General features: G+C 55.0%; 10 protein-coding genes across 10 annotated transcripts; 7 read left to right on the forward strand and 3 right to left on the reverse strand.

The window, feature by feature from the left end:
- The first annotated feature begins 941 nt into the window (after positions 1 to 941).
- DICSQDRAFT_98769 (uncharacterized protein) lies at positions 942 to 1,702 on the forward strand. The gene is made up of 4 exons (XM_007361738.1): positions 942 to 970; positions 1,048 to 1,161; positions 1,224 to 1,355; positions 1,410 to 1,702. Exons 2-4 carry the CDS (start codon positions 1,080 to 1,082, stop codon positions 1,553 to 1,555), a joined length of 360 nt encoding a protein of 119 aa, XP_007361800.1. The 5' UTR covers positions 942 to 970; positions 1,048 to 1,079; the 3' UTR covers positions 1,556 to 1,702.
- Positions 1,703 to 1,931: 229 nt separating this feature from the next.
- On the reverse strand, positions 1,932 to 3,075 carry DICSQDRAFT_177821 (uncharacterized protein; the record flags this gene model as incomplete). Its single annotated transcript, XM_007361739.1, has 3 exons — positions 1,932 to 2,688; positions 2,744 to 2,847; positions 2,901 to 3,075. 3 exons carry the CDS (start codon positions 3,073 to 3,075, stop codon positions 2,104 to 2,106), a joined length of 864 nt encoding a protein of 287 aa, XP_007361801.1. The 3' UTR covers positions 1,932 to 2,103.
- Positions 3,076 to 4,613: 1,538 nt separating this feature from the next.
- Positions 4,614 to 6,572, forward strand: DICSQDRAFT_50857 (uncharacterized protein; the record flags this gene model as incomplete). Its single annotated transcript, XM_007361740.1, has 1 exon — positions 4,614 to 6,572. A coding segment is annotated over one exon (1,959 nt), but the record flags the coding sequence as incomplete, so codon positions are not given.
- A 3,460-nt stretch (positions 6,573 to 10,032) lies between these two features.
- DICSQDRAFT_51069 (tetrapyrrole biosynthesis porphobilinogen synthase) lies at positions 10,033 to 11,212 on the forward strand (the record flags this gene model as incomplete). Its single annotated transcript, XM_007361741.1, has 4 exons — positions 10,033 to 10,302; positions 10,374 to 10,826; positions 10,883 to 11,099; positions 11,154 to 11,212. The coding sequence occupies 4 exons, from the start codon at positions 10,033 to 10,035 to the stop codon at positions 11,210 to 11,212; spliced, it is 999 nt and encodes a 332-aa protein (XP_007361803.1).
- Positions 11,213 to 11,506: 294 nt separating this feature from the next.
- DICSQDRAFT_50492 (uncharacterized protein) lies at positions 11,507 to 12,394 on the reverse strand (the record flags this gene model as incomplete). Its single annotated transcript, XM_007361742.1, has 2 exons — positions 11,507 to 11,592; positions 11,644 to 12,394. The coding sequence occupies 2 exons, from the start codon at positions 12,392 to 12,394 to the stop codon at positions 11,507 to 11,509; spliced, it is 837 nt and encodes a 278-aa protein (XP_007361804.1).
- Positions 12,395 to 12,731: 337 nt separating this feature from the next.
- On the reverse strand, positions 12,732 to 13,794 carry DICSQDRAFT_79101 (actin-like protein ARPC3). The gene is made up of 7 exons (XM_007361743.1): positions 13,768 to 13,794; positions 13,622 to 13,702; positions 13,531 to 13,568; positions 13,265 to 13,472; positions 13,124 to 13,203; positions 12,982 to 13,072; positions 12,732 to 12,927 (listed from the first exon to the last, which is right to left on the reverse strand). The coding sequence occupies exons 1-7, from the start codon at positions 13,768 to 13,770 to the stop codon at positions 12,916 to 12,918; spliced, it is 513 nt and encodes a 170-aa protein (XP_007361805.1). The 5' UTR covers positions 13,771 to 13,794; the 3' UTR covers positions 12,732 to 12,915.
- A 153-nt stretch (positions 13,795 to 13,947) lies between these two features.
- On the forward strand, positions 13,948 to 15,721 carry DICSQDRAFT_132701 (uncharacterized protein). Its single transcript, XM_007361744.1, has 9 exons — positions 13,948 to 13,997; positions 14,063 to 14,315; positions 14,365 to 14,435; positions 14,487 to 14,515; positions 14,578 to 14,704; positions 14,754 to 15,165; positions 15,223 to 15,259; positions 15,319 to 15,441; positions 15,493 to 15,721. The coding sequence occupies exons 1-9, from the start codon at positions 13,975 to 13,977 to the stop codon at positions 15,519 to 15,521; spliced, it is 1,104 nt and encodes a 367-aa protein (XP_007361806.1). The 5' UTR covers positions 13,948 to 13,974; the 3' UTR covers positions 15,522 to 15,721.
- A 286-nt stretch (positions 15,722 to 16,007) lies between these two features.
- DICSQDRAFT_51835 (homoserine O-acetyltransferase) lies at positions 16,008 to 17,837 on the forward strand (the record flags this gene model as incomplete). Its single annotated transcript, XM_007361745.1, has 12 exons — positions 16,008 to 16,164; positions 16,216 to 16,244; positions 16,304 to 16,360; positions 16,422 to 16,442; positions 16,510 to 16,562; positions 16,613 to 16,694; positions 16,761 to 16,857; positions 16,933 to 17,051; positions 17,112 to 17,146; positions 17,229 to 17,436; positions 17,622 to 17,700; positions 17,770 to 17,837. 12 exons carry the CDS (start codon positions 16,008 to 16,010, stop codon positions 17,835 to 17,837), a joined length of 1,005 nt encoding a protein of 334 aa, XP_007361807.1.
- A 468-nt stretch (positions 17,838 to 18,305) lies between these two features.
- On the forward strand, positions 18,306 to 20,481 carry DICSQDRAFT_79108 (NAD(P)-binding protein). The gene is made up of 7 exons (XM_007361746.1): positions 18,306 to 19,258; positions 19,316 to 19,482; positions 19,536 to 19,645; positions 19,706 to 19,902; positions 19,977 to 20,108; positions 20,169 to 20,255; positions 20,314 to 20,481. Exons 1-7 carry the CDS (start codon positions 19,115 to 19,117, stop codon positions 20,419 to 20,421), a joined length of 945 nt encoding a protein of 314 aa, XP_007361808.1. The 5' UTR covers positions 18,306 to 19,114; the 3' UTR covers positions 20,422 to 20,481.
- A 231-nt stretch (positions 20,482 to 20,712) lies between these two features.
- DICSQDRAFT_143856 (FAD/NAD(P)-binding domain-containing protein) lies at positions 20,713 to 22,804 on the forward strand (the record flags this gene model as incomplete). Its single annotated transcript, XM_007361747.1, has 8 exons — positions 20,713 to 20,990; positions 21,043 to 21,307; positions 21,361 to 21,453; positions 21,520 to 21,846; positions 21,899 to 22,449; positions 22,499 to 22,518; positions 22,575 to 22,714; positions 22,772 to 22,804. 8 exons carry the CDS (start codon positions 20,713 to 20,715, stop codon positions 22,802 to 22,804), a joined length of 1,707 nt encoding a protein of 568 aa, XP_007361809.1.
- Positions 22,805 to 23,937: the final 1,133 nt, after the last annotated feature.

Here is a 23,937-nt window from a genome sequence, read left to right on the forward strand (position 1 = left end):
GTGGGTACCATTCTAGTCACCGCGTGTGAACTAAGGTATGGCGCTAACATTTGGAATATTCAGCCCTGGCTGGTTGCAGCCTCCCTTGACCACGTCTGCGCTCAACGTTGAGGATAACGGCCGCCCAGAGTGTTGTGCAGACTCGTACCACTGACTGATTTCTAGCCTCCTCTCGGCCGCGCATAGGAAGACGCTCTTTCGTAACGCCGATGCATGCCTCCGGCCGAGGGGCGCATCACTTGCGCGCTGCATTATGGTCCCAGAAGGGGCGCTGGATCATTGTTGCTTGCAGCTCGCTTCGTTCATGACCACACACAGTGAGCAAGTTTTGGACAGGAGTGCAATTCGGGCCGTAGATGACATCACGTCAGGTGTCGTGTCGAGGCAACCGAGTACAGTATCAGAATCTGGGTGTCACTCTGGGCCTCCTACATTGCTCCGAGATCTGGTACATGCGAAGGTGCATATTATGTCCAGACCACTCGCCTAATCTGAGGGAGGACCGTAGGCATCGGGGCGCGCATGTCAAGTATACTGACTGCGTCTTGGCACCACATTCGTGGCAATACACCGTTAGCCTTAGCTCAGAATGCACACCTTTTGGACCATAGACGCTTCCTCGCCGAGAGAACATCGTCGAGTAATCCGAAGAAAATGTCAGAAGGATAAATTGTCAGAAGTCGATTGGTAGGTGGATATGTTGGCTATGATAGAGACTACCCTGATTCAGTTGTTGCTAGGTCGACCTAATGCTAGCCCCGACCAGTACCGACCGCTGTTGGTCTAATAGGCGACGTACACATGCCTTCGCGATGGTTCCTAGTGGCAAACGCGTCTATGCGCCGACAGGGCTCTCGATCTTGGCCCGAATACGCCGCTCGTGCTGGCTAGGTCCGTCCGCATGTCGACGTCGTTCCGTTTCGGGGAGCCTAAAGCGGGTCCGACGGCGTAGGGTAGTCGCCCACTTGAGGTATAAAGAACCGTCTATGCATTTTGCAGACTGTCAGAAGCTCATTCCACATACCGACCCTACCCAACTCGCAACAGTCAGCTCTTCCCTGAACATTCCAACTGCCACGATGTTCTCCTTCACCAAGCTTGTCCCTGCTGCCATCGCCGTCGCTCTGTTCGTGTGCAAAGGCTATGCTACCACCGGCGAAGGTCTGTATATTCAAACCCTTGACATTGCCAACGCATCTGACATGGACGATGGCGGTTTGTAGCTACTTATTACCTGCCTGCCGGCGGATACGGTGCCTGTGGTCGCCAACTCCAGAACAGCGACTTCGTCGTGGCGCTCAGCCCTTCCGAGTACGCCTCGGGTGCAAACTGCTTCCGTAGCATGAGCGTGCAATGTGCGCACATATTGCAGCTCCCTGAATGAGGACCTTCGCTGACCTGCTTCACAGACCAGGGCAGATCCGTCGAAGTGACCGTCGCTGACCTGTGCCCCAGCTGTGCCGTCGGCCATATCGACCTGTCTGAAGGCGCTTTCGAGCAGCTCGCTAATACCGGTTTGGGAGTCATCTCCCCCGTCACCTACAACTACAACTAGTTGGGTTTGTGGAGACGTCTGCTTGATGTCTTGTAGGATGAAGGAGATTTGTTGTAGCCGCAGCTGTGAAGAATAGGGGAGGTATATTTGTGGAATTAGGTTACAGGTGTATGTTCCCCGAAGCGCGTCTTGCTATATGCTCACTATTGGTCCGAAGAATTTGTTGAGTAAACTGTGTGAACGGATGAAGGCTCACGTGAGATCCATCGCCAAGGTCTGGCGTTTCCCATTTCCTCCTCTAAGACGCTGTTTCTTGGCCTCGTAGGGGAAGGTTTACTCGCCTGGAGTCAAAAATGGAGTGATAAAGGAAGTATGTGAGTCATTAGTACATGTAGACTCCATCGACACATTGTCACAAGAGTACGAGGCTGGAGTGGGAAGGGTTCATTTGGGCAACGTGTGGGTCGTAGAATTATGTGCAGAGAACGAGGGTAGCATCCTTATTAGGTTATATGATTGATAGGGTATATGCAGACCGAGACTCAGTTTTAGAGCTATTCATGGGATATCGTATAGGCATTATGCGGAGAAGAAGTATAGAAGGCCCCTCAACCGTGAGCAGATGATGCCGGCCAGAAGATTGCAGCCACGCCGGTGGAAAGACACACAGCCATGCACACTGACGCAAAGACGCCTCCGCTCAGCGCCAGCCTGGACCAGGCAAACGCGAGCACGCCAACGAGAGCGAGCACAAAGCCGACCGCAGATAGCCACATACACAGCGAGTGACAATGGTCCAGTAGGTGAGTCGGTGGCTGTCCGCGGCGAAATGGGCCTACTTGCTCGAGATGCGGGTTCGACGACCATATCGGTGGGTCGCTACTCGTCGTGCTGTTACGAGACCCCGACGCTGGCTCGGCGCCTTTCCCGACGCAAACTCCCGCTCCACTCGCGGCCCCAGACGCGAGTCCAGACTCGACCTTGTGCTCTTCACGTACGGCGGCGGTGAGCTTGAACCGGATAAGGAAGAAGGCGGCGAGGAAGGCGAGGATGGCGGCGAAGACGTGCATGACCAGTGCCCCGGTGAGCGTGGCATTTGCAAGCTGGCTGACGACGGGTTCGCTTGCATTGTCGCCCGGGTCTGGTGCTGTTGTACCTAGTAGTTCCGCTTCCATCGCAGCAAAGAATGTCGTCTTAGACACCCAGTCAGCTCATGAACTAGACTGTCACAAAGATGATAAAACACACGATGACACTGATCAGCTGTAGACGATCCATCCAGGACGCAACAAGCTCGTTCATGGCTTTCCTCCGCTCCTTTTCATCAGAGTTGTTCTGGTCTTCCTGGGTCCCTGATCATGCTGTGAGAAGGTTTACAGCGCGAACGGTCTTATGGTGGGCGTACACTTCCGCGACATATATGCACCATTGTTCTGGATGGGTGATGTTGACAAAACAGGAACGTACACAGGCGGTCCATGGTTGGCAGTAGGAGGGACAGCGAGGAGGCCCTTGCCAGCGCCAAATAGGCGAGCGGTTGGAGAGCGCGACGGTGGCATGTGACTAGGCTCTTCAGTCATTGCTGTCGTGTCGGGAAGTATTACTCGAGCTGTACGCAGAGGGCGTATGAGTTAAGATCTGAGTCATGGAGGCTCACTAGACAGACTCACGTGTATTTGAGGCCATGATTTCGGAAGGTTGGGAGGAGGACCACAGGGGCGCGATGTCTTATAAGTATGTAACGCGAGCTGGCGCGCTCGGGTGTCTACTGTGCTCGACTTCCCATAGTGCCGATTTGGAGTCGGGGATGCAGTGCTTGTCCATCGGCTGGCACAAGAAGAAGGGTGTCTGAGGTTTCGAGGGCCTGAGAGCCGACTACGAGCATCGCCATGTGACATTTGGTGCGAGGAGCAGGTGATCCGTTCAGCGCTCAGCCCCAGTGAGAACGTGCGTGATTTCAGTCGATATAGGACGGGAGAAGTCGTGTTCGGCTGTATGCGCTCGTGCTGTGCTGATTTAGATTGGACGAGCTGCGTTAAGCGCTCAAGTGACGTCTCTAACTAGCTCTCTTGTGGCTCGATCGGACGTGCGTGTCTCTAACCTGGTGCGCTGTCCTATAGCCTAGCTTAGGTGTCTTTAGCTATACAATAGATTTAGTTGCTTAGCATTGTGTCTGGCGTGTCGGAGTCTCTCAGCCTGGTAAGATCTCTGCTCGCTGTCGGTTTTCTCTCTCGCCCTCGGTCGGTTTTCTCTCTCGCCCTCTGTCGGTTCTCTCTCTCGCCCTATTGAGTCCTGCACGCTGCATACCATTATACTGGCACCCGTCTTGCATTAAGGCTCGGGACCGCTTCAATATGCCGCCCAAGGAAAGAAAATACTACTGTGACTGTCTACCGCACTGCAGGGGCCGGAACCACCGAGTGTCGCGGGCTACGTATTACAGCCACAAAGACAATCGCAACAAGCCTTTGCAACAGGCTCTGCAACGAGCCCTCGCGCCCGACGGCCCAGGGGATACTGAATCGTCTTCGGCGAAGGCTCGTCCTACCAAGCGCCGCAGGAACCAAAACCAGGTAGCCAATTATATATCGTCATCTGCGCAATGAAAGAATGACCAAGTTGGTTTTCTAGGTGCCACAGGGAGAGGGAGTGGCCTCCTCCTCTTCTGGGAGCGGTATAGCCATATCTGAAACAAACACACGCGCACGTCCACAGGAGCCAGACGTCGTAAGTGCACATTTAGTCGCGCAAGTGCCGAAGTGCGAACTTCGAACCATGTCAATATGATGTGCGCATGCGAGATGCGGGCGAATGAGCGCCTCGATGATCGTCGGAGACGTCTCGGTGAAGGATTCGAGCTCCTTTTAGAGGAGAGCTTTCGCACATCCAGGTCTTGGGGCGTTCAGTTCTCTGCCAGGACGCTGACAGAGAGACAATATAGGACATCAGTGAAGATGCGTTGCCGTTCCAGGGCGAGGACTTGGAGCCCCCGTTCTCGCCGCGACCCGAAGCGAGCCCCCGTCCTTCCTCCCCTGTTCGTCCGGAGGGCACGGAGGACGCCCCCATCGACGACCCAGAATTCGGCATTCATGACGAGACGGGCTCGCTGCCCAAGCCGAGGCTAGAGGAGCTTCAACACGCGATGGAATTTGTCAAGGCCCTCAAAAATGCGTCTCTCGAGGATTCCGGACTCGATCCAGGGGTAATCGAACGCATGCGTAATCCGGGCCAGGATGGAGACTTACCAGACCTCAATGCACCCGAAAACCATGCGCTCCGTCTGGCCCTCAGACAGTTCATCATCAACGGTCACTCGGAGCAGGCGTACCGGGATAATCGGGACTCGGTCATGCAATTCATGCCAGACCTCTCTCTGCCGACCTACGAGGCCATCCAAAAAATCGTGGAGGACCTCAGCGGTGTGGTACCCATCGTGACCGACATGTGCCCGGAGACCTGCGCAGCATACACAGGCCCCTTCGCCGCTCTGGATCACTGTCCTCACCCGGACTGTAATGAGCCGCGCTACGAGATGCGCGGCAACAAACGCGTGGCCCGTCGGACGTTCCAGACCAACCCCCTGGGTCCACAAGTGCAGGCGCTCTACCGATCGCGACATTGCGCGCAACGTATGCGATATCGCGAGCAGGTAATGGAGCGTTTGTTGGGTATGGCAAATGCCCACAAGATGGTCGAGGTCGCCGAAGATGTCTTCTTTGCGGAGGAGTACCTGAAACATGTCGAGGCTGGGACTATCCGAGAGGATGATCTGGTACTAATGTTCTCTCTGGACGGCGCCCAGCTTTATGAGTCGAAGCAATCTGACTGCTGGATCTATATCTGGGTTCTCTTCGATCTCGCTCCTGACCTGCGCTACAAGAAGCGCTACGTACTTCCGGGGGCAATTATACCTGGGCCGAAAAAACCGAAGATTGTCGACTCTTTCCTGTTTCCGGGTCTCTATCACGTCGCGGCGCTTCAGAACACCCCCCTCAAGATCTGGGATTCTCATGCGCAGAAGATCAGGCACTCGCGCCCCATCATTTTCTTTGCTACTGGCGACACACCTGCAATGGCGTACATAAATGGTCTGGTAGGACACTCTGGGGCACATGGTTGCCGTCTCTTTTGCCCTCTGAAGGGACGGCGAAAACCTGGCGGCGGTGGGCACTACTATCCAGCCATGCTCAAACCGGCCGATCCGAGCTACGCGCGAGTACGCGGGAGCCAACATCCGGACTACTTGCTTCGTTACCCCCCTCCTACTGCCGAGACTGGCTCGGAGCGGTACTGGCGTCAACTCGGAGAGGTCCTGGTTTGTCAAACCCAGTCTCAGTATTACTCTAAGCGCCTCGAGACAGGCATCGCGAAGCCTTCGATTTTCATGGGTCTTCCGGTCAACATCGGTTTTCCGGGGAGTTTCCCTGCCGACATTATGCACTTGCTGACGCTGAATGTGACTGAGCTTGTTATTGGACTTCTGCGCGGCAACTTCAAACGATCTGATTCTGATTCTGTGGCTGACTGGGATTGGGCTTGTCTCCTTGACAACGACACTTGGCAGGCGCACGGAAAACTGGTTGGCGACGCATCTCTCTACCTCCCTGGGTCTTTCGATCGCCCTCCTCGAAACCCCGCTGAGAAGATCTCCAGTGGGTATAAGGCTTGGGAGTTTATGTACTATGTCTATGGTATGCTACCTGGGTTTCTATGGGCGGTCCAAAAACCGAAGTATTACGGCCACTTCTGCAAGTTAGTTGCCGGCGCTCGTGTCTCGCTCCTGCTGAAGACGCGCATCAAGTTGCGACCCCCTGCTCATTCTCTCTTGGTCGAGTACGTCGAGGAATTTGAGGAAATGTATTACACTCGTCGTGCGGATCGCCTTCATTTCTGCCGCCAGGCTCTGCATGGCCTAGTCCACCTCATGCCAGAAAATGTTCGTGTCGGCCCCGCTTGGCTGCACTCCCAGTGGCCCCTCGAAAACGCGATCGGTAATCTCACGGCGGAAATAGGGTCCCATTCGAAACCACGAGCAAGAAAATCAATATGTTGGATCGATATCGAGCTTCGCATGTAATTTTTGGGACATTTACCATGCATATACTCACCTCCTATCAGGGCGCCCCGCATAACCAACTGGCCCCTGGCTCGTCGCACATTTCAGTCCCATTCATCGAAATGGGGGTTCGACTACAACGAGTTGAACAAGAGAATCTCGACTTGCGGTACATCTGCATTCCAGGTGTCACCGAATAGGATCTGACGCAAATTGACGTCTTCGGCATAGACATCAATTCGGCGAACTCCGCTCGGTGGTAGACGTCCTCAGGTGAGCCCCCGAGCCACTCGAAGCAGATTCGCATCCACGCTCGCAGCGGGGCATCGCTACTGGCCCTACTTGATATATCAGACAGTCGCCCCTCCAGCATCTCCGCACGGTTATGCAAGATGGTCGTTGCGTAATGTACTGACCACTGGACCTCCCGCAGACATGAATTGGAGCGCCTCAGGGTGTCCGGAGAACCCGAGGATGGTCGCGGTATGTAACGCACTGCTAATCTAGCAATGTACTCATGCACACGGTAGGCGAACTCAGTCGTGTGGTCATGGAGAGCGTCAAACCTACAGAGTCCCTCCGGGAGGAAGAAAAGCCTGGTTTCGATTGCATACGGCACCGACAGGACTTCAAGAAGGTGTGATACCTCTCACGCTCGTGTTCGATTATATGTTAACCGCTACTGAACAGGTCAAATTCTACACTATCAGAGAATGGCACGAGTACAATCGCGAGAACAAAAAAACGACCCGCATCGGCGACGAACCCATCCGAGGCAAGAAGAAGTCGGCCCAGGGCGAAAATCACACCGCTCTCTATCTAGAGCATATCGACGGCTCTCCAGCGTCTGGCGACTACGTCAACGACGCCCGCAAGTTTGCACGGACGTTGATCAACCTCGCCTTCTCAACCAAGTATAAGATGCCACGAAAATGGGGCGACGCTGACCTCTGGTTACAGGAATTGTTTTACAGCGCTCTTCGCAAAAAATTTCCTTTGTTCCAGCTCTGTCACAACAACGCCAAGGGGCAACTGTTTATGACGGTCTCCTACTACGAGTCGGTCACGCGCAAATGGGACAATATACACCCTCAGAACATCAACATCAACAACGCGCCTTACACCATCAAGAGCGCATCCGACGACGACGAGGAGGCTGCCGACCTACTCCCTGCCATGGCTCCATCGACACCTGCCATCGATCCCCCCCCCAAACGTCCCTCCGACACGACCCTCGTGCGTCCAAGACCTGCCAAGCAGCCACGGAAGGACGCAGAAAACGACCCGCAACTCATTTGTATGTCCCATCCCCCAATTACGTTGTACTCGAACGACTGATGTGCACTTGCTAACTTCATCATCTCACGCTCCTTCGCAGCTCCCACTCGACCGGACAAAGGCAAGGGACGCGCATCAGTCAGCCTGCTCTCTGTGGTACGTAGATTTCATTCATACTCGTTTACCCTCCGAAATCTCATGATGGGGAGCCTGATAGATATCGACAAATACGTGAGTCCTCTCACCCACATGGTGTCTTCCGAAGCTCATTTCCGTGTGCCCACGTAGCAATGCTTTGCAACTCAGTCCGCGCGTCCACGATCTCATGGCCCCCACACCTTCAATCACCGCTCCCAGCGGGCCAGCTACCAGTGACCCATCCCCATCTCTCGCTTCTCCCTCCACGTCCACTCTCCCTGCAGTGGATCCCCTCGACCCCACCCTGACCCATGCGCATACAGGCGAACCCCCGGCTGTAGGCGACGGGGAGTCATCCGCGTCTCCCACACTACAGGTCCCTTTGCTACAGCTCAACCTACCCTCCCTGTCCTCGCTCCCCCCCCCTGAAGTCTCGGTCGCACCGGCGACAACCACACAAGGTCCCGCCGGAACACCCACGGAGCCGCCGCTCGGGACTACGATGACGTCCTCGCACGCGCCCGAGGCAGTAGCCAAGTCGACGTCCTCGAAAAAACCGCGGGCCCCACGCAAGGCACCTCAGTGGCCTCCTCCCGCGGATTTGCGCGGAGCTAAGTAAGTACGCCGTCTGTATACATGAATCCGACCAATAACCCTCTCACTCATGGGCAGGTGGGCCTATGCACGCAACTGGTTCGTGAAGAATGCAGGCACGGAGGCCGAATTCGAAGCCCATTATAAAGCGATGACTCCGGACCAGCGCAAGGTATATCGTGCTCATCAGTGGTGCCCGGTGCCCATGTACTCACCTCAATGTCCCCCTCAGAAGGCCGCACGCATACTCGCAGCATAGCATACCGTACGTTTCCTACTCACATCTTACATTCGAGTCGCTAATACCATGGTCATATCGTCGCCAGCAACCAGCGTCGCCCTGCGCACAGCTCCACGCCACACCCATTGCGAACGTGCACGGGCCCGACCGTGATCGCACGCACCCGGTGGCATCCCGCTGCAACCGACTGTTATCAAGTGTATTCTGTCACGCCTGAGTGTACCTGTATTATAACGTGTAGCCCTACGATTGTATCCAAATGAATACGAGTGGTTGCCGGGATCATCCAATGGTGTGATTCGCACCAAAACGACCTGCCCCAACTGAATCCGACCACACCCGAACCCGACCGACTGGCAACCGACGCTATCGACGCTATACGACGAGGTTTGTATGTCCTTGTCTGAGTTTACAGCGGAATACAGAGAAGTTCGGGGCATAGTCTAAGGTTTCGTATTCAATCGGGGGTCCCGAGTACATACAGTTCAAATCAGCTGAAATCGACTGAAATCACGCACGTTCTCACTGGGGCTCAGCGCTCAGCAGTGGAGTGCTTCCGGGTCAAATGAAGGAGGATCGCGCTGGTCGGTACTTGCACTGAGATACATTCAAACGGTACTCCCTTAGCCTTGATACTGGGTTGCGACACATGTAGCTCAAGGCTGACAGGAGTATCTCCAGTAAAAAAGGATTGAATAGATGGAAGGTTACTCGCCAACGGACGACACGTTGCGTCTGAGCCTGTCCGAGCCGTCTTGGGCTCGGAGCGCCGACCTTGCATGAGGATGCATCTGGAGATACACAGTGCTGAATCCGATACAGGCAAGCTTGTACATGGGTTATAATGCAGTATATGGGAAGATACACTGTGGACGAGGGAAAGCCACGTCTGCAGGAGGTGGTGGTGGGAGACGGAGCTGAGGGCTGCTGAGAGTCCCGGGGCCGAAGCGCGCAGGGACAGCGGGAGGCGTGGCAAAGTATGCCCGTCGCCAGTCAGCGTCGCTCGTTCGCAGACAGCTCTCGCCAGAGTCAAAAGTCCTCTCCTCTCACCGCCATCCCCCTGGACACGTCTCGCTCTCACCAGCATTAAAAGCGCATATAGTGTCCTCTCGCGCGCTCACATCGTGGCCTCCTCGAAACCCCCTACCCATCCCGCTCCTTGGACCCCAGTCAAAGTCGAAACGATGGACATCTCGTCAGTCGCCTTGTCGTTGTTCTAGTGCTGCGCATATGCTGAGCGGACTGCGCGCCAGTTCGGTTCTCCAGGGCGGGTACCAGCACCCTCTGTCTCGTTCGTGGCAGGCTCAGCGCACGCTGACCAAAAACATGTTCATGTACCCCATCTTCATCACCGACGAGCCGGATGCGCGCGTTGAAATCGCGAGCTTGCCTGGCCAATGCAGATGGGGCGTCAATAAACTCGAAGAGTTCCTCGGGCCTCTCGTGCAGAAGGGCCTGCGCAGCGTCATCCTCTTCGGCGTTCCGATCCACTGCAACAAGGTGCGTCCGTCTCGCACCCCCTCTCCATACCCTACTGATAAGAGCGCGCTCACTGCGCTGCGCACGCGTAGGACGAGCGCGGCAGCCCCGCCGACGATCCGAACGGCCCCGTCATCTCCGCGATCCGCAAAATCCGCTCGCTCTGGCCCGAGCTGTACGTCGCGTGCGACGTGTGCCTCTGCGAGTACACCTCGCACGGCCACTGCGGGCTCTTCCGGCCCGATGGCACCCTCGACCAGCCGCCGTCCGCGGCGCGCATCGCGGAGGTCGCGCTGGCGTACGCGCGCGCGGGCGCGCACTGCGTCGCGCCGAGCGACATGATGGACGGCCGCATCAAGGCCATCAAGCGTGCGCTCATCGACCACGGCTACGGCAACAAGGTCACGCTCATGGCGTACTCGGCGAAGTTCGCGAGCTCGCTCTACGGCCCGTTCCGCGACGCCGCCGGGAGCGCGCCCGCGTTCGGGGACAGGAAGTGCTATCAGCTGCCGCCTACTGCGAAGGGCCTCGCGCGTCGCGCGATCGTGAGTCCCCCTTATGCCCCGTTGTTTTCTGATGGTGGAATTGATTAGGGTGGTAGAAACGTGATGTGAACGAGGGCGCGGACATCATCATGGTGAAGCCCGCGTTGCCCTACTTGGATATCATCCAGGACGCAAAGGAGCTCGCTTCCGACCACCCTCTCGCTTGCTACCAAGTAAGCGGCGAGTTTGCTATGATCGTCGCTGGAGCTCGTGCTGGCGTATACGACCTGAAGACGATGGCGTTCGAGACCGCGGAGAGCTTCGTCAGGGCAGGTACGTATCAGTCATTTAGCTGGAAGCCGTGCGTCTTGTTTAATTCGTGTCCAGGTTGCACTCTCATCCTCACGTACTTCACGCCCGATTTCCTCGAGTGGTTGGACAACTAGGCGAACCAAGATCGGTGTCGAAACCCAGGAACTGGATGTATTATTATGCTATACTCGTGCACGTCCGGATGTACTCTGAACTCTGCAAAGCATCAATGTATTACAGCGGGTCACAGCTCAGTATGCTACAGCAGGGAGTATATGTCAATCCTGATGTCCCGGTGATCTAAGTAGTTAGAAATCACCGTCAATGAGTTCAGCGTCGGCGGTGTGGAAGGAATCATCGACTTGAACCGTAGGTGTCAGTGAGGCATTCCTAACCTACAACGAGGCATTGGCAGAAGTGATAATATACTATGAGGTCGTCTTTCCAGCTGATATGGGCTCATTACTTGAAGCGTACGGCAGTTGCGTGAGGGCGAAGCTGGCCAGGCCAAGGACTTGGAGCGGTCAGCAACGCGATTGATACGTATCGTGATACACAGACTCACCATAGCCAGTGAACTTCTCCAATGGAGTATGGAAGTACACGCTCGTGGTGTAGATGGAGAACAGTGATGCGGCGACGACTATGCTGGTGTACGCGACGGCCGCGCTGTGCGAGGATGGCCAAGCGCGAGTCCCAGGGAGACTTGCGAAAGACCAGCGCAGCTGATCCACGAGGAAGAGGACCGCGAGCGTGAGCAGGAAGATGTGTCCGGACACGTCATGGCCTTTGCGCAGTCGTGGCGTCCCCGTCCACTCGCCGTCCGGGAGCAGGATCGCGGCGGGAAAGAGACGAGGATGTGTGGCTAGCGATACGGTGGACTTTGTGTGGCAGTAGTCGTGAGGAACGGAAACCGCAGCGCCTGAAGGGAGGTGGAGGACACACTCGCCGCCGGTAGAAGCGATGAGACGATCGAGGACGGGGGGCCCGAAGAACCAGGCGGTGAACGCGAGCCAGAGACTGGTCGCGAGGGCATACTGAATGACGCGTCGTAGACTGCGCGCCGGCGCCGGGCTAGTGAGGAAGTGGAAGAGGAAGGCGGAACTTGTCCATAGCCAGAGCTTCTTTATGAAGTAGACATTGAGCGGGTTGTGCTTGGACGCGAAGTAATGTGTCTCGTGGAGATGATGGGGGAGTGCGGTGATGAGCGGGTTCGAGGTGTCGAGGTATGTGCTGTATGCGACAGAGTAGACAGTCCCATAGAGAACAAGGGACGTGGTCGCCGCGACGGCGAGCAGGCGGACGTTGATTGGCATGGGAGGTGGAAGAGAGAGGAGAGAACGGATGCAGACACGACTACCGGAGCTATGTATGTACTGGGTGCTCTCCGCGTCTATACGTCATTCCACTCGAGCGCCTGTTCACCCACCGTCCCGCCCAAGTGGGCCTACTTACCGTATGTCCATGCATAATCCGTACCAGGACAGTCTCAGTTCACGCTTGCAAGGGCCGACAGCTCTCTGATAGCGAGATCCCCCTTCATAATTAGCTAGAGCCCAAGGTGGGAATTAGGGTTTTGGACGCATCACACCCAGGCTTGCCTTGTCTAAGGGTCGGTCACCACCGGCGACCGCTCTCGAGTGTCGAGACGTGGGGAGAGTCAGCCACCCAGAGCCTATGATGTTACATAGATTGTCCTTCCCTACAACGTACTGTACACGATCCCTGTAGACGTCTTATGCCGTTGTTGCTGCTGCGCACCACTACCGGGTCGATCGCCTGGGCCATGCAGACGACTCGTTCCGCTCAATAGCGATTCCATGAATGTCTTCTGGTCCTATACGTTGAACTGAGGCGACGCGATGAGGATAAGGTCCAAGCATAAAATTCAGGCGGAACTCACCGCTGATAGGTACGACTCGGCGACGACACGCGCGCGAGCGTTGAGGCTCAACTTCATCTCGCTGATTTCCTTATCGACCTCCTCCATGAACCTGGATAACAGTCAATTGCATCCCACGTGGACGAGTAGTGGGGTACGCAACTGGATGATAAAATCGACGATCTTGTGCTTGAGCATGGTATCCGTGTGGTTGTTTGTGATCAAGAACGAGATGTCGTAACCCTGGGCAAAGGCGAGCCATACGTCTATGAACGCCATGCATGTCAGTGAAGACGTCACGAACCTTGACCGGTTTCCTCCTGAGGACGATGAAGCTCTCCGCTCGCTGCATCATGAAACGGGTGAACTTGTGGCACAGGATCCGTTCGATTTCGTCCGCCTGTTTGATCTTGATGCTTATCCGGACAGAGTTGACAGAGGGTTCTATGAGGACACGTTCGTTCTCATTTCGTGAGATGGTGAGGGGATTCAGGAGGACTTCTTTCGAGACACTGCCGGCAGCCACTGTTAGGCATACTACTACTATCAGTGTCATGTATATCTACGCACGCGACCTCGACCTCTGGCTTGTTGTGACGTTCTACGACCTAGCGGACCATCAACACAGCGCGCTATATACATCGTTACAGAAGACACATACTTGAGATGAGAAGTCCTCGAGGGTAAGCGCGGCGGTGAGGGTTGACCGGACGGCGGCGAGGTAGGGTCGTAGGACGTTGGACTAAGGCGGCAGGACGTGGGCATCAGCATTCTCGTTGTATAGATTGTCGTCGGTAGGACGCGCACCATGATAGGATCGGTCGCTGGTGTCTGGTCGCGGTCGAGCAATGCACTCTGTCTCCGAGTCCGAGGACAGGAGCGGATTCAAGCGGCGACGCTCCCGGAAGTCACGGCCCGGGGTCAGGCGTTAGGCTCAAATTTTGGACGCGTCTTGGGCGCCTCTCAAGGTTTGCTGCAGTCCGACACTGTTCCCCTCTCATTAATTCACACAAAATGGCCATCGCTGTTGGCGTCTGGTTCGTTTGTTCACTCGTTTCACGCGTATAACCGTCCTCCCATGGGCCTTCTTTCACACCTTCAGGAGTCTCGAGGTTCCTCCCGGTGATCCTATAGTAATAAACCCACCTGCCGACCTCAGGATCACCAACGTCGCTCTCGGCGACGAGATCAAGGACGAGAAGAGCCGCACTACCGTGAAGCTCGTGTACCGCACCCCCGGCGTCCCTAGTGACAGCGACGACGAAGACGACGACCGCGACGACGACAAATCCCTGGGCCCTGACGACCGTGACCCGTTGACTACCACCGTGTTGTGCTCCCTCACCTTGGGCAAGGTGTGTAGATTGCTTCCGTTCGCGGCCCCTCTCTGACGAACCCTGCCAGATTGAGCAAGCGACAGTCGATGTTGTTCTCACCGAGGATGCAGAATATATTATCGAGCTTGTCGGCAAAAAGTGAGTGCGCGCCCGATGATGTCCATATACACTCGAGCTCATGCGTCGCAGCACCGTGCACCTGACGGGGAACTATATCGGTGAGTCGCCTCTGAGTTGACTAGGCTATGATGAGATCCGCAGCTTTGAACGGCAATTCCAGACCAGCGCCCTCCGGACCAGGACCCCTTTTCCGATGAGGAGTCCGAGGATGACTTTGACCTGCGCGACGTGAGCTCGGACGTGGAGGTCGATCCGAATGAGTTGGACATTCCGACTGACGGCTCAGAGTATGTATAGTCGCAGATGCCACTGAACGTCGCTAAGCTCCATCCGCAGGCGGTTCGAGGAGATCGTCGACGAGGAGCCATCTACAGCGTCCAAGAAGCGGCGGCGTGAGTCGGACGCTATGGAAACCGAGGAGCCCTCGGAAAAGTCCTCCAAGGCGCAGAAGAAGAAGCAGAAGAAGCTCAAGAACGCCAACGGCGAGGCAGTGGCTGCTCCTTCGCCCGAGAAGTCTGACAAGAAGGAGGACGAGAAGACAAAGTCCGACGAAAAGGAGAAGAAGGAGAAAGGCGACAAGAAGAAAGACAAGGTTGGGGAGGTCAAGACCATCCAGGGCGGTGTGCAGGTGGTCGACAGTAAGGTCGGCACGGGCCCGAAGGCTAAGGCGGGTAACGTCGTGTCCTTGCGGTACATCGGGAAGTTGCAGAGTGGCAAAGTATTCGACCAGAACACCAAAGGCGAACCTGTGAGTGAACAGACACTTTTTTCGACTGTTAGCACCAGAAACTGATTGAGGTCTCAGTTCAAATTCCGTCTCGGCCGGGGCGAGGTTATCAAGGGTACGTCGTTATTCAGTGGTGGTAAGATGCGGGTATCTCACCCTGACATGGTCAACCAGGTTGGGACGTGGGCGTTGCGGGAATGCAGGTCGGCGGTGAGAGGATATTGACTATTCCGCCGGCTATGGCATATGGCAAGAAAGGCGACAAGACTATCCCTGCCAATTCAACCTTGATATTCGGTACGTCGCCCCATCCCAGCGGTTGATAGATTTTACTCATGGCGGATTCAGAGGTCAAGGTGCTCTCGATCAAACCCTGACCCCTCAGGTTGCTTGTATTGGGTACAGCGCAGACTATCGCCCTGCCAACAAAAACCTGTAGTGTACCTTCCACGCAATGGCTTGGAGTCCAAATGCGCACAGGACGGACGCTCCGTTTGGTACAATGTATTCTTCAAACGGTCTGCCATACTTGAATCAAGCTGAGGTGGGCTGGCCGAAGGTCAGCCAGTATTCTCGCACGACCCTGCCGGCGGTGGGAATGCTTCCTTCCAAATCATTCTCCAAGCACAAGACACGTTCCCAGGTCTACAAATGCTATCGCAGGCGGTCTCTCATCACAGCGGTAGCGTCGCACGCAGCCTGAAGAAGAAGCTGCGGTGAACCAGGTGATCGATCAGCTATCCAGACATAGCGTGAGACTCCAAGGGTGCCCCTGGTTAACAGTACTTACACTCTTTACCCTCTCCTATATTCTGCCTCCCTTTATCACCTCGCCCCGCTGCACTCTCGCATCTGTAGGACGTATGGCGGGTAACACGATTCAGTACTATCACCATGGTCGCTTCGCTGTCGCAGGGGGTGTCTTACCCGATGCGGTGACTGCTTACCAGACATACGGAGAACCGTCAAACCCGTGCATCGTGTTCCCTACGTGCTATGGGGCCAAACTTGGGCTAGGCAGTGAGTGCAACATTCCTTCAGCTTCTCGGTACTTACACAGTAGTTGTTTAGGTCAGCTGTACCTGGTCGGGGAGGATAAGGTGGGGCTGTCATGACATGCCCGACACGTGAACAATATAATGACTGAGGATACTCAAAGGCACTGGATACGAGGAAGTACTTCGTCGTAACTTTCGCGTTATTCTCAAATGGCGAGGTACGATATCTGTTTGGTGTACTATTGATTACATTTGAATTGACGTCGAGGGCATTGGCAGTCGTCGTCGCCTTCTAACACGGTGAATTCTCGCTGTGCATGATCTGGTGTCCTACAGCCCTCTACTTAGTCGCGACATTATATCATAGCCCGTGCCTTACAATGGGCCCTACTTTCCAGCGGTCTCGTACGAGGACAATATGTGAGTGTGGGTATGTGCCCCCGGTGGCGGCCAACTCAATCACCTGGTAGACGTGCGCAATATGCTGTCCTTCAGGACCTTGGCGTCAAGAAAGTCCGCTGTGTCGTAGGTTTCTCGATGGGTGGACAACAGGTGGGTGCCATCATTACTGTCGATGTTCCACGTCAGTTGGTGTAGCTATATATCCAATATTCGCAGGCTTACCACTGGGCGACAATTTACCCTGATTTCGTGGAACGGTTTGCAGCTATCTGTTCTTCGGCGCGGACCAGCCCGCATAACAAATGGTATCGCTGTCTCGTTATGACATTTCTTGCGAACGGGAGCGTTGATTAATTACGATCGTGACGTCTGAGCAGCTTCCTCGAAGGCCCTAAAGCCGCGCTGAAGGCATCGCGCGACTTCCACGATGGACACTACACTTCTCCGCCCGAGGTCGGAGTCCGGGCATTCGCCAGAGCGTATAGCGCTTGGGCGTATGGACAGGCGGTGAGAATTACCCCGTTCATCACGATATCGTCTTCCATCTCATCTGACATATTGCGACAGTGGTTCCGTGACCATCTGTACCAGATGGGTGGCCTGTGAGTGATTTTGTCAGGCGCAGTCGGTTCGCCGGTTGCCATTGCCGTGCCGAGTTTCAATCGCTGAACACTCCCCCGGTAGGTATCCGACGCTAGAAGCCTTTCTGAAGGAAGGATGGGAGGGGCGATTTGTGGCTAATTGGGACGCAAACGACATGCTCACGCTCCTCGATACATGGCAGCGTGGAGACATCTCCATAGTCCGGAACGGAGATGATTTCACGAATGCATTACGGTCTATCACAGCGAAGGCCCTGATTATGCCTTGCAAAACGGATCTCTATTTTTGTGTACGTGATCTACCGATTTTCCTCTGCGCGCTCGAATCTGACGTTTATTTGTGGACGTCTGTGGCATGTCCGGCATACGTGCCACTTTCCGTGCTGGTTTCTGCTCGGTCCGGACCCAATGACTTTGATCTGAAATGTACACGCATGTTGGGGCTGCCACCCTTGGACTCCGTCGGCGTCTAAAGCCCGAAGACAGCGTGAACGAAGTGTCCATGCTGAGAGATGCTGAGCTAGCGGTTATCGATAGTGTTTGGGGACACGCGGGTAAGTCTAACGCGCATTCACGCCACATTGTACCGCTGGCTCGCAAACTGAATTATTCTTCTGAACTAGCGGGCGGAGGCGCCAATGCTGCGGATGTTGCCTTCATAACGAAAAAGATCACGGAATTCCTAGCCTAAGCGCAGCAGAAGACTACACTACACGAGAGCGTTTGGAGAGCCCCGCGATCGGATGTCGTATGTTGTACAGTTACCCGTGGAGCCGGACTGAGCGAGGGTGCATGTCGGAAGTCGGCCTGACAGCTTGTCAGTCGATATGGCTTGCCGAAGGCACGTTGTAGGCTATACTTCGGCCAATATAACTACAAAGATACAAAGACGCACATAGTCCTGTTCAAGTAGAATGATATATCCTGACGATGAGGAGGCGTTGGTACAGGAGGAATTCGAAATGACAATCCTCCGTTTCCCGGAGATCATCCATCAAAATCGTTGACCTTTCAGCGCTATCGGTACTCCGCGTCGCTCCGGGCAGCAATTTCTACGTACCACTTCACCACCACCTCGTCTTCCGTTACTCGTTCAGCCTTTCTGTGTCCGCTGGCACCGAACATCATGCCTATCCGATCGGGCGGACTCAGGACATGACCGACTGATCACATCTGTCATCCTACAGTCTTCCAGCGGCCAAGCAGTCCTCTACTCGACCCACCACCCCTGGACGTCAGGGTTCCATGTCTCGACTGGGATGCATGTCCTCTTCAAGGTTATAAAAACACAACGTCCGTGCGTTTCTGTGTCTTGATAGCTTTCGGTCAAACACCTGGAATGGAAGATTTCCAGAGGACGCCGAAGGCGGTCGACCGCGTCTTGTCGTGGGCTCCAGAGCATTTGAATCGTTGTCGCCACGTCCTCCGCGAATGGACGCGTAAATGCGCTTCGAATGGTTAATTAAACCTCGTTGTAGCGTACTGTCAGAACAAGACCCATCACCTCTCTGGCCTTTACGCGCTCATACTAAGCCGGCACGCGGCCGCAGCAATGACATACCGATTCTCATGGCACCTGCCCCGCCTATCTAAGCGCAAGCAGTCTGTCGGGTACCATGCGTGCCGGCGACGATTGACCCTGCTGGCTGAGCGAATACTGACCGGTTCCAGCCTAGGATCCGTAGGCTTGGTTCGTGGCCTCTTGGACGCGCTTGCGGTGTCGGTTGGCCCGGGGTCATGAAGACAGTCGTATAAAATGAATCAGGCTGTCATCGGCTTCTCTGGCCGCGTCGCTTCCCGCAGTCTCCCATCTCTAAGAGTTCCTGCGACCCACGCCGCTCACTTGATACTTCAACACGAAGTGCGAATGAGTGTAGCCACATCGCGTCTTCCCTCTCATTTTGCCCCGGCGCATCTTGGATCTTCCTCCGCTACTCACTTCACTCTACCCCTAGCCTGCGGAGAGCGATGGCGTATGCTCATGTGTGTGCCAGCACTATCCCTCATATACCCCCCAAGGCTAAGTGGGGCGTTTCCGATATGCCGAACCTGTCTGGCAAGGTGATGATCGTCACGGGTGGGAACACTGGTATTGGGAAGGAGACGGTCAAGGTACGTGTGCGAAACTGACGTACTGTTATCCAGACACTGAGCATATGTATATGTCAGGCATTGCTTTCTCATGGCGCCAAGGTCTACATGGCGGCGCGGAATGAGACGAAGGCTCAGGCCGCGATTGCCGAGCTTTGCAGAGAGACAGGCAGAGAAGCCATTTTTCTGAGATTGGATCTCGCGGATCTGCAGTCGGTGAAAGCTGCAGCGCGGGAGTTCCTCAGGTCAGTCATAGATGACTACGCGTGGGCCGGATGCCGCGCTGACGAAAGTGTAGCAAGGAGAGCAAGCTCGACGTGTTGTTCAACAGTGGAGGGATCATGTTCCCTCCTGTGGAACAACTGACTGCCGACGGCTATGACCTGCAATTCGGCACGAACGTACTCGGTATGTGATCCATCTGCGTGGGATGATAGTTCGGTCACGAGTAGCTGATATCGGGCGCAGGCCACTTTTATCTGACGCAACTGTTGATCCCCGTGCTGCTCTCTGGCGCGTCGCATTCACCCGACGGACACGCGCGAGTGATCAACACATCGTCTGTGGGCCACGCTTTCGTTTCCGGCATTGATTTCGATACATTGCGTGAGAGTGCTAAACGAAAGAAGCTCGGCACGCACAAGCTGCACTTCCAAAGCAAGTTCGTAAGTCCCCTCTGTTCGGCGCAAGCCAATCTGTGGTCTACATGTGGCTGATCGACGCACCTGCGATGCCCAAGGCGACAGTAGTCTTCTCGAACGAGCTGCAGCGGAGGTATGGAGACCAGGGCATCGTGTCAGTCTCGTTGCACCCAGGCAATTTGAAGACAAATCTGCAACGACATGTGTCATCGGTTGAGAAAGTGCTGACGGTAAGTCATCAATGTGGTGACGCATTCTGAGTTATTGTCTTATCTGCAACGACAATATAGGCACCACTGCTCTATCCGGCATCGATGGGAGCTTTGACTCAGTTGTGGGCTGGTACATCACCAGAAGGCCTAGGATTGGGTGGAGGTGTAAGCCCCATCTGTGAGTATGTGACGCAGGAAAAAAACTGATCCTTATGCTCTTCAGTATCTGGTTCCGTGGGCCCGACGAGGGACGGCACGAGAAGAGACGCAGGATGGTCAGCTAGGGAAGAAGCTGTGGGCGTGGATGGAGAAGCACACAGGCGACGTCTAAGCACGAGAACGGATGTTCGCGTGTACTTATCTTCTCGCTGAATCCACATACGCTTGCTCTGAAGAAAGTCAGTGTTATACAGGCACGATTGGCGGACCGCGGTGTTAGCGCTGCTGGTAGCGGTCGAGATGACACGTGCACGTGACCGTAGTAGACGGGATGAGGGCCCGATTGGGAGCGGCGGGCGATGGCGGCCTCCTGCACCTGCCCAGCACACCGTCACAATCAAACATACAAAGGTGCCCGACATGTTTGGCGAGCGCAACCATCTCTCGTTTGACCACTCCCACCATGTCCCCTTCTCCTCCTAAGCGTATTTGTATCGTTGGTGCCGGCGCGTCCGGCATGTCCGCAGCCTACGCCTTTAGCAAGCACCCAGACAAGTTCACTGTCACCGTCTTCGACAAGCAATCAGTTGCGGGAGGAATGGCGACCTCCATCGACATTGACCCGTCCAAATACGGCGCTACTTACATCAACGACGGCGTCCAGGGCTGCAGTCCCGCCTTCGCCAACACGCTTCGCATGTTCAAGATACTGGGATTCGAGGCCACAGAAGTTGGCATGCAGTACGCTTATCATGCTATGCTCTCGTGTGCACAGCGCTCAAACAATACTTAGAATCAGCTTTGGAAAAGGCGAGGACTTCTGGTCTAACGTCTTTCCCTCCAAGCTCGTTGCAGAATACAAGAAGGACATAGCCAAGTTTGGACGGGCTCTTTCCGTCATCAAGACTTTCGAAGTGGCATTCGCCATGATCCCCGTTCATGCAATGCTGCGCATCTTTCGTTTTTCCTCGGGCTTCGGTGAGAGAATGGTCTATCCACTCGTCGCTCTGTTCTTCGGAACCGGCAATCAGACGCCGTATATTTCCTCGGCTATATTGGTAAGTGCAATCATTCGCTGGCTACCATCCCTTTGACCGAGTTCGTAACCAAGGAACGCGTTTTCATGGATCCGAGTATGAAACTGTTTGAGTATAACGACAAGAGTCTATTGGCCAGCATACCTACTATGTTGGCGTTTCCCAAGGCAAGTGGATATTATGTGGCATTGTAACGTCCCTGCTAACCTGCTAACCGCTTGGGACCAACCCAGCTTCATGATGCCTATCAGGCATGGAAAGAGGACGTCGAGTCCCGCGGAAATGTCCACTTCAAATTCAATTGCGAGGTGCTCCGTGTCGTGTCCCGTACCGCGAAGGAGTCCGGTCCGGTGCAGATCGAATTCAAGGCTTCCGATGCCGACTTCGGAAATGGGCCGCAGATCGCTGCTTTCGATGAGCTTATCCTAGCTATCGACGCCGACTCGGCGCTCAAACTCCTCGGAAAAGAAGCGACATGGAAGGAGAAGAGAATCCTTGGTAGCGTCAAATACCTCTACGATGTGACAATCACGCACAACGACCTCGACTACATGGACAAGGTGCGTCTTTCATGATCAGTCTGTGAACCTTATTCCCTAGTGAATCCTCCAGTACTACGAGATACGGTACAATCCCAAGCTCAACGCCCCGTTGGCTTCGGAAGACGATGCGCAACAGAGACAAGAAATGGAGGAGGCTTTCGATTTCGCTTCCAAAAGCTTCCGCCCGCTGTACTATACCATGCAATATGCGCAGGACCGTTCCAAGATCGAGATGAGCTTCGACCTGACACACTACCAACCTCAGTTCCGTGGGGAGCAGCCGGCAGGGCCTATTCCCTCAGACGATCCCGCGAACCAGCAATATAATGGCGGTTTACCCGACCACGCACAGAAGGCACGCGATGAAACGGCCAGGAAGGCAGGAGAAGCGGTAAGGACTGGACAGGATGAGAAAGGAGTCTCCGAACCCCCGCTGGAGAAGCATGTCTTCCAAACGATCTTTCTCGACAAGGACGGTAGCCAGGACCTATGGACGTTTAATGAAATCGACAAGGATAAGCGGATATGTGAGAAGTGGTGGAAGCAGCAGAGTCATCGCTGGCAGCATTACGCTACCGTTGTGCCGTGGATGATGTTCATCAACGGGAAGCAGAACACGCAGTACGTATCGATCCTATATGACTGGCACGGAAGCTCACTCCATCTTCAGCTACGCGGGAGCATGGTCAGGTATGTGCGCCTTTGCGACAATTTTAAACGCTCATATACAAAGCTCTACCCTGCAGTGTTGAACATGCACGAGCTGGCGGTAACCTCGGGTTTTGCAGCAGCATACAGACTTGGTGCAGATTACCCGTTTCATGGTGACGAGGATTGCGAACGTCTGTTCAGACTGTACCTCGGTCTGAGTCATGGGACTCGCATGGTACGGTCAATATTGTGCCAATTTGCCAATGTGGTGTTCTGACGACGCACTTGACAGCGTAAGGAAGATCGTAAGGGTTTCTTCGCTTGAGAAGTTAGGAAGTCGGTTGGCTCGATTTGGAATTGTAATCGGACAGCACGTAGAAGTGCAAGCAACAGCGTTCAATAAGAAGCACGTTTCGATATCATGCCGACACGGAGGCCTTGCACCGACCCTGTAACAGCACCTCTCAGAAGCATCTGGAGCGGGCTCCACTGGCTAAGGCAGGATGAGACAGTGGCTAACGAGATCGTCGTAGCTCACGGAGAAAACACGTTGAAACCCGTACTCCCCTGCCTCATCTCGGGACGAAGTAGCACTCGTGATATGAAAGGATCCTCGGACCGCTATGCTATAAACCTGCTGCTCCGACGGATGTTGTGTCCTTGCGTTAGCTCCCGAGAGCCGCGCGGCTGACTGATCAGCTGCCCGTATAAACGGATGCGAACGATCGCAAGTCAACCGCTTGAGCAAGCGGCTAACCAGCCGCGTAGGTAACGGCGCTCTGCTTCGGACTGATCCTCTCCAAGTCGATCTGCATGTTGGTCGAGGAAACACAAGCAGGAAGGCGAGGCGAGCAGGGAAGGCTGATTCATAGAAAAAGGATGAAACACCAGCAGTGTGCTCTGCTCGTAAATCGAGTTTGTTGCGACGACGATGCCGACAGCCGTGTTCATCTGGAGAATTGCCTTGCCTCCCCCAGTACTGCAAGGTCTCTGAAGTACCTTGAACCCTGTGCATGGGCATGTCGGACAATGCTCGTCGTGTCCTGTCAATCAATGGGCGTCCGGTGGCACCCAAGGGAGACGCACAAGTCGCTCGGAAGCAGGACTACCGACGCGAGACTTGAGCCTGTATGGAAGAGCCTGTCAGTCTCGTGTACTGAAGACAGTGTCTGGTCGAACCCACCCCAAGGCACAACGCGAGTCAGTCGAGCGTCTCGGCCCAGTCTCGAGTACACTAGAGTGGAGCACATACTCGTATTCAGTTCGAGAATATGTGTCATCGCACACGACCAGCAGGCGCACCTGTACGGTTCATACGAGACGAGACCGGCCACAGCGCTCCGGCCTTTGATTTACCCGCCTGCATGAGGTAACAACATTGCTGCCTGCTGCTGACCACAAGTGAGCGTACGTCATGAAGAGACGCATGGAAAACAATAGGGAAAACGAGCAGGCGCA

Source organism: Dichomitus squalens, assembly GCF_000275845.1.
Source record: "Dichomitus squalens LYAD-421 SS1 unplaced genomic scaffold DICSQscaffold_3, whole genome shotgun sequence".
NCBI classification, from domain to species: Eukaryota; Fungi; Basidiomycota; class Agaricomycetes; order Polyporales; family Polyporaceae; genus Dichomitus; species Dichomitus squalens.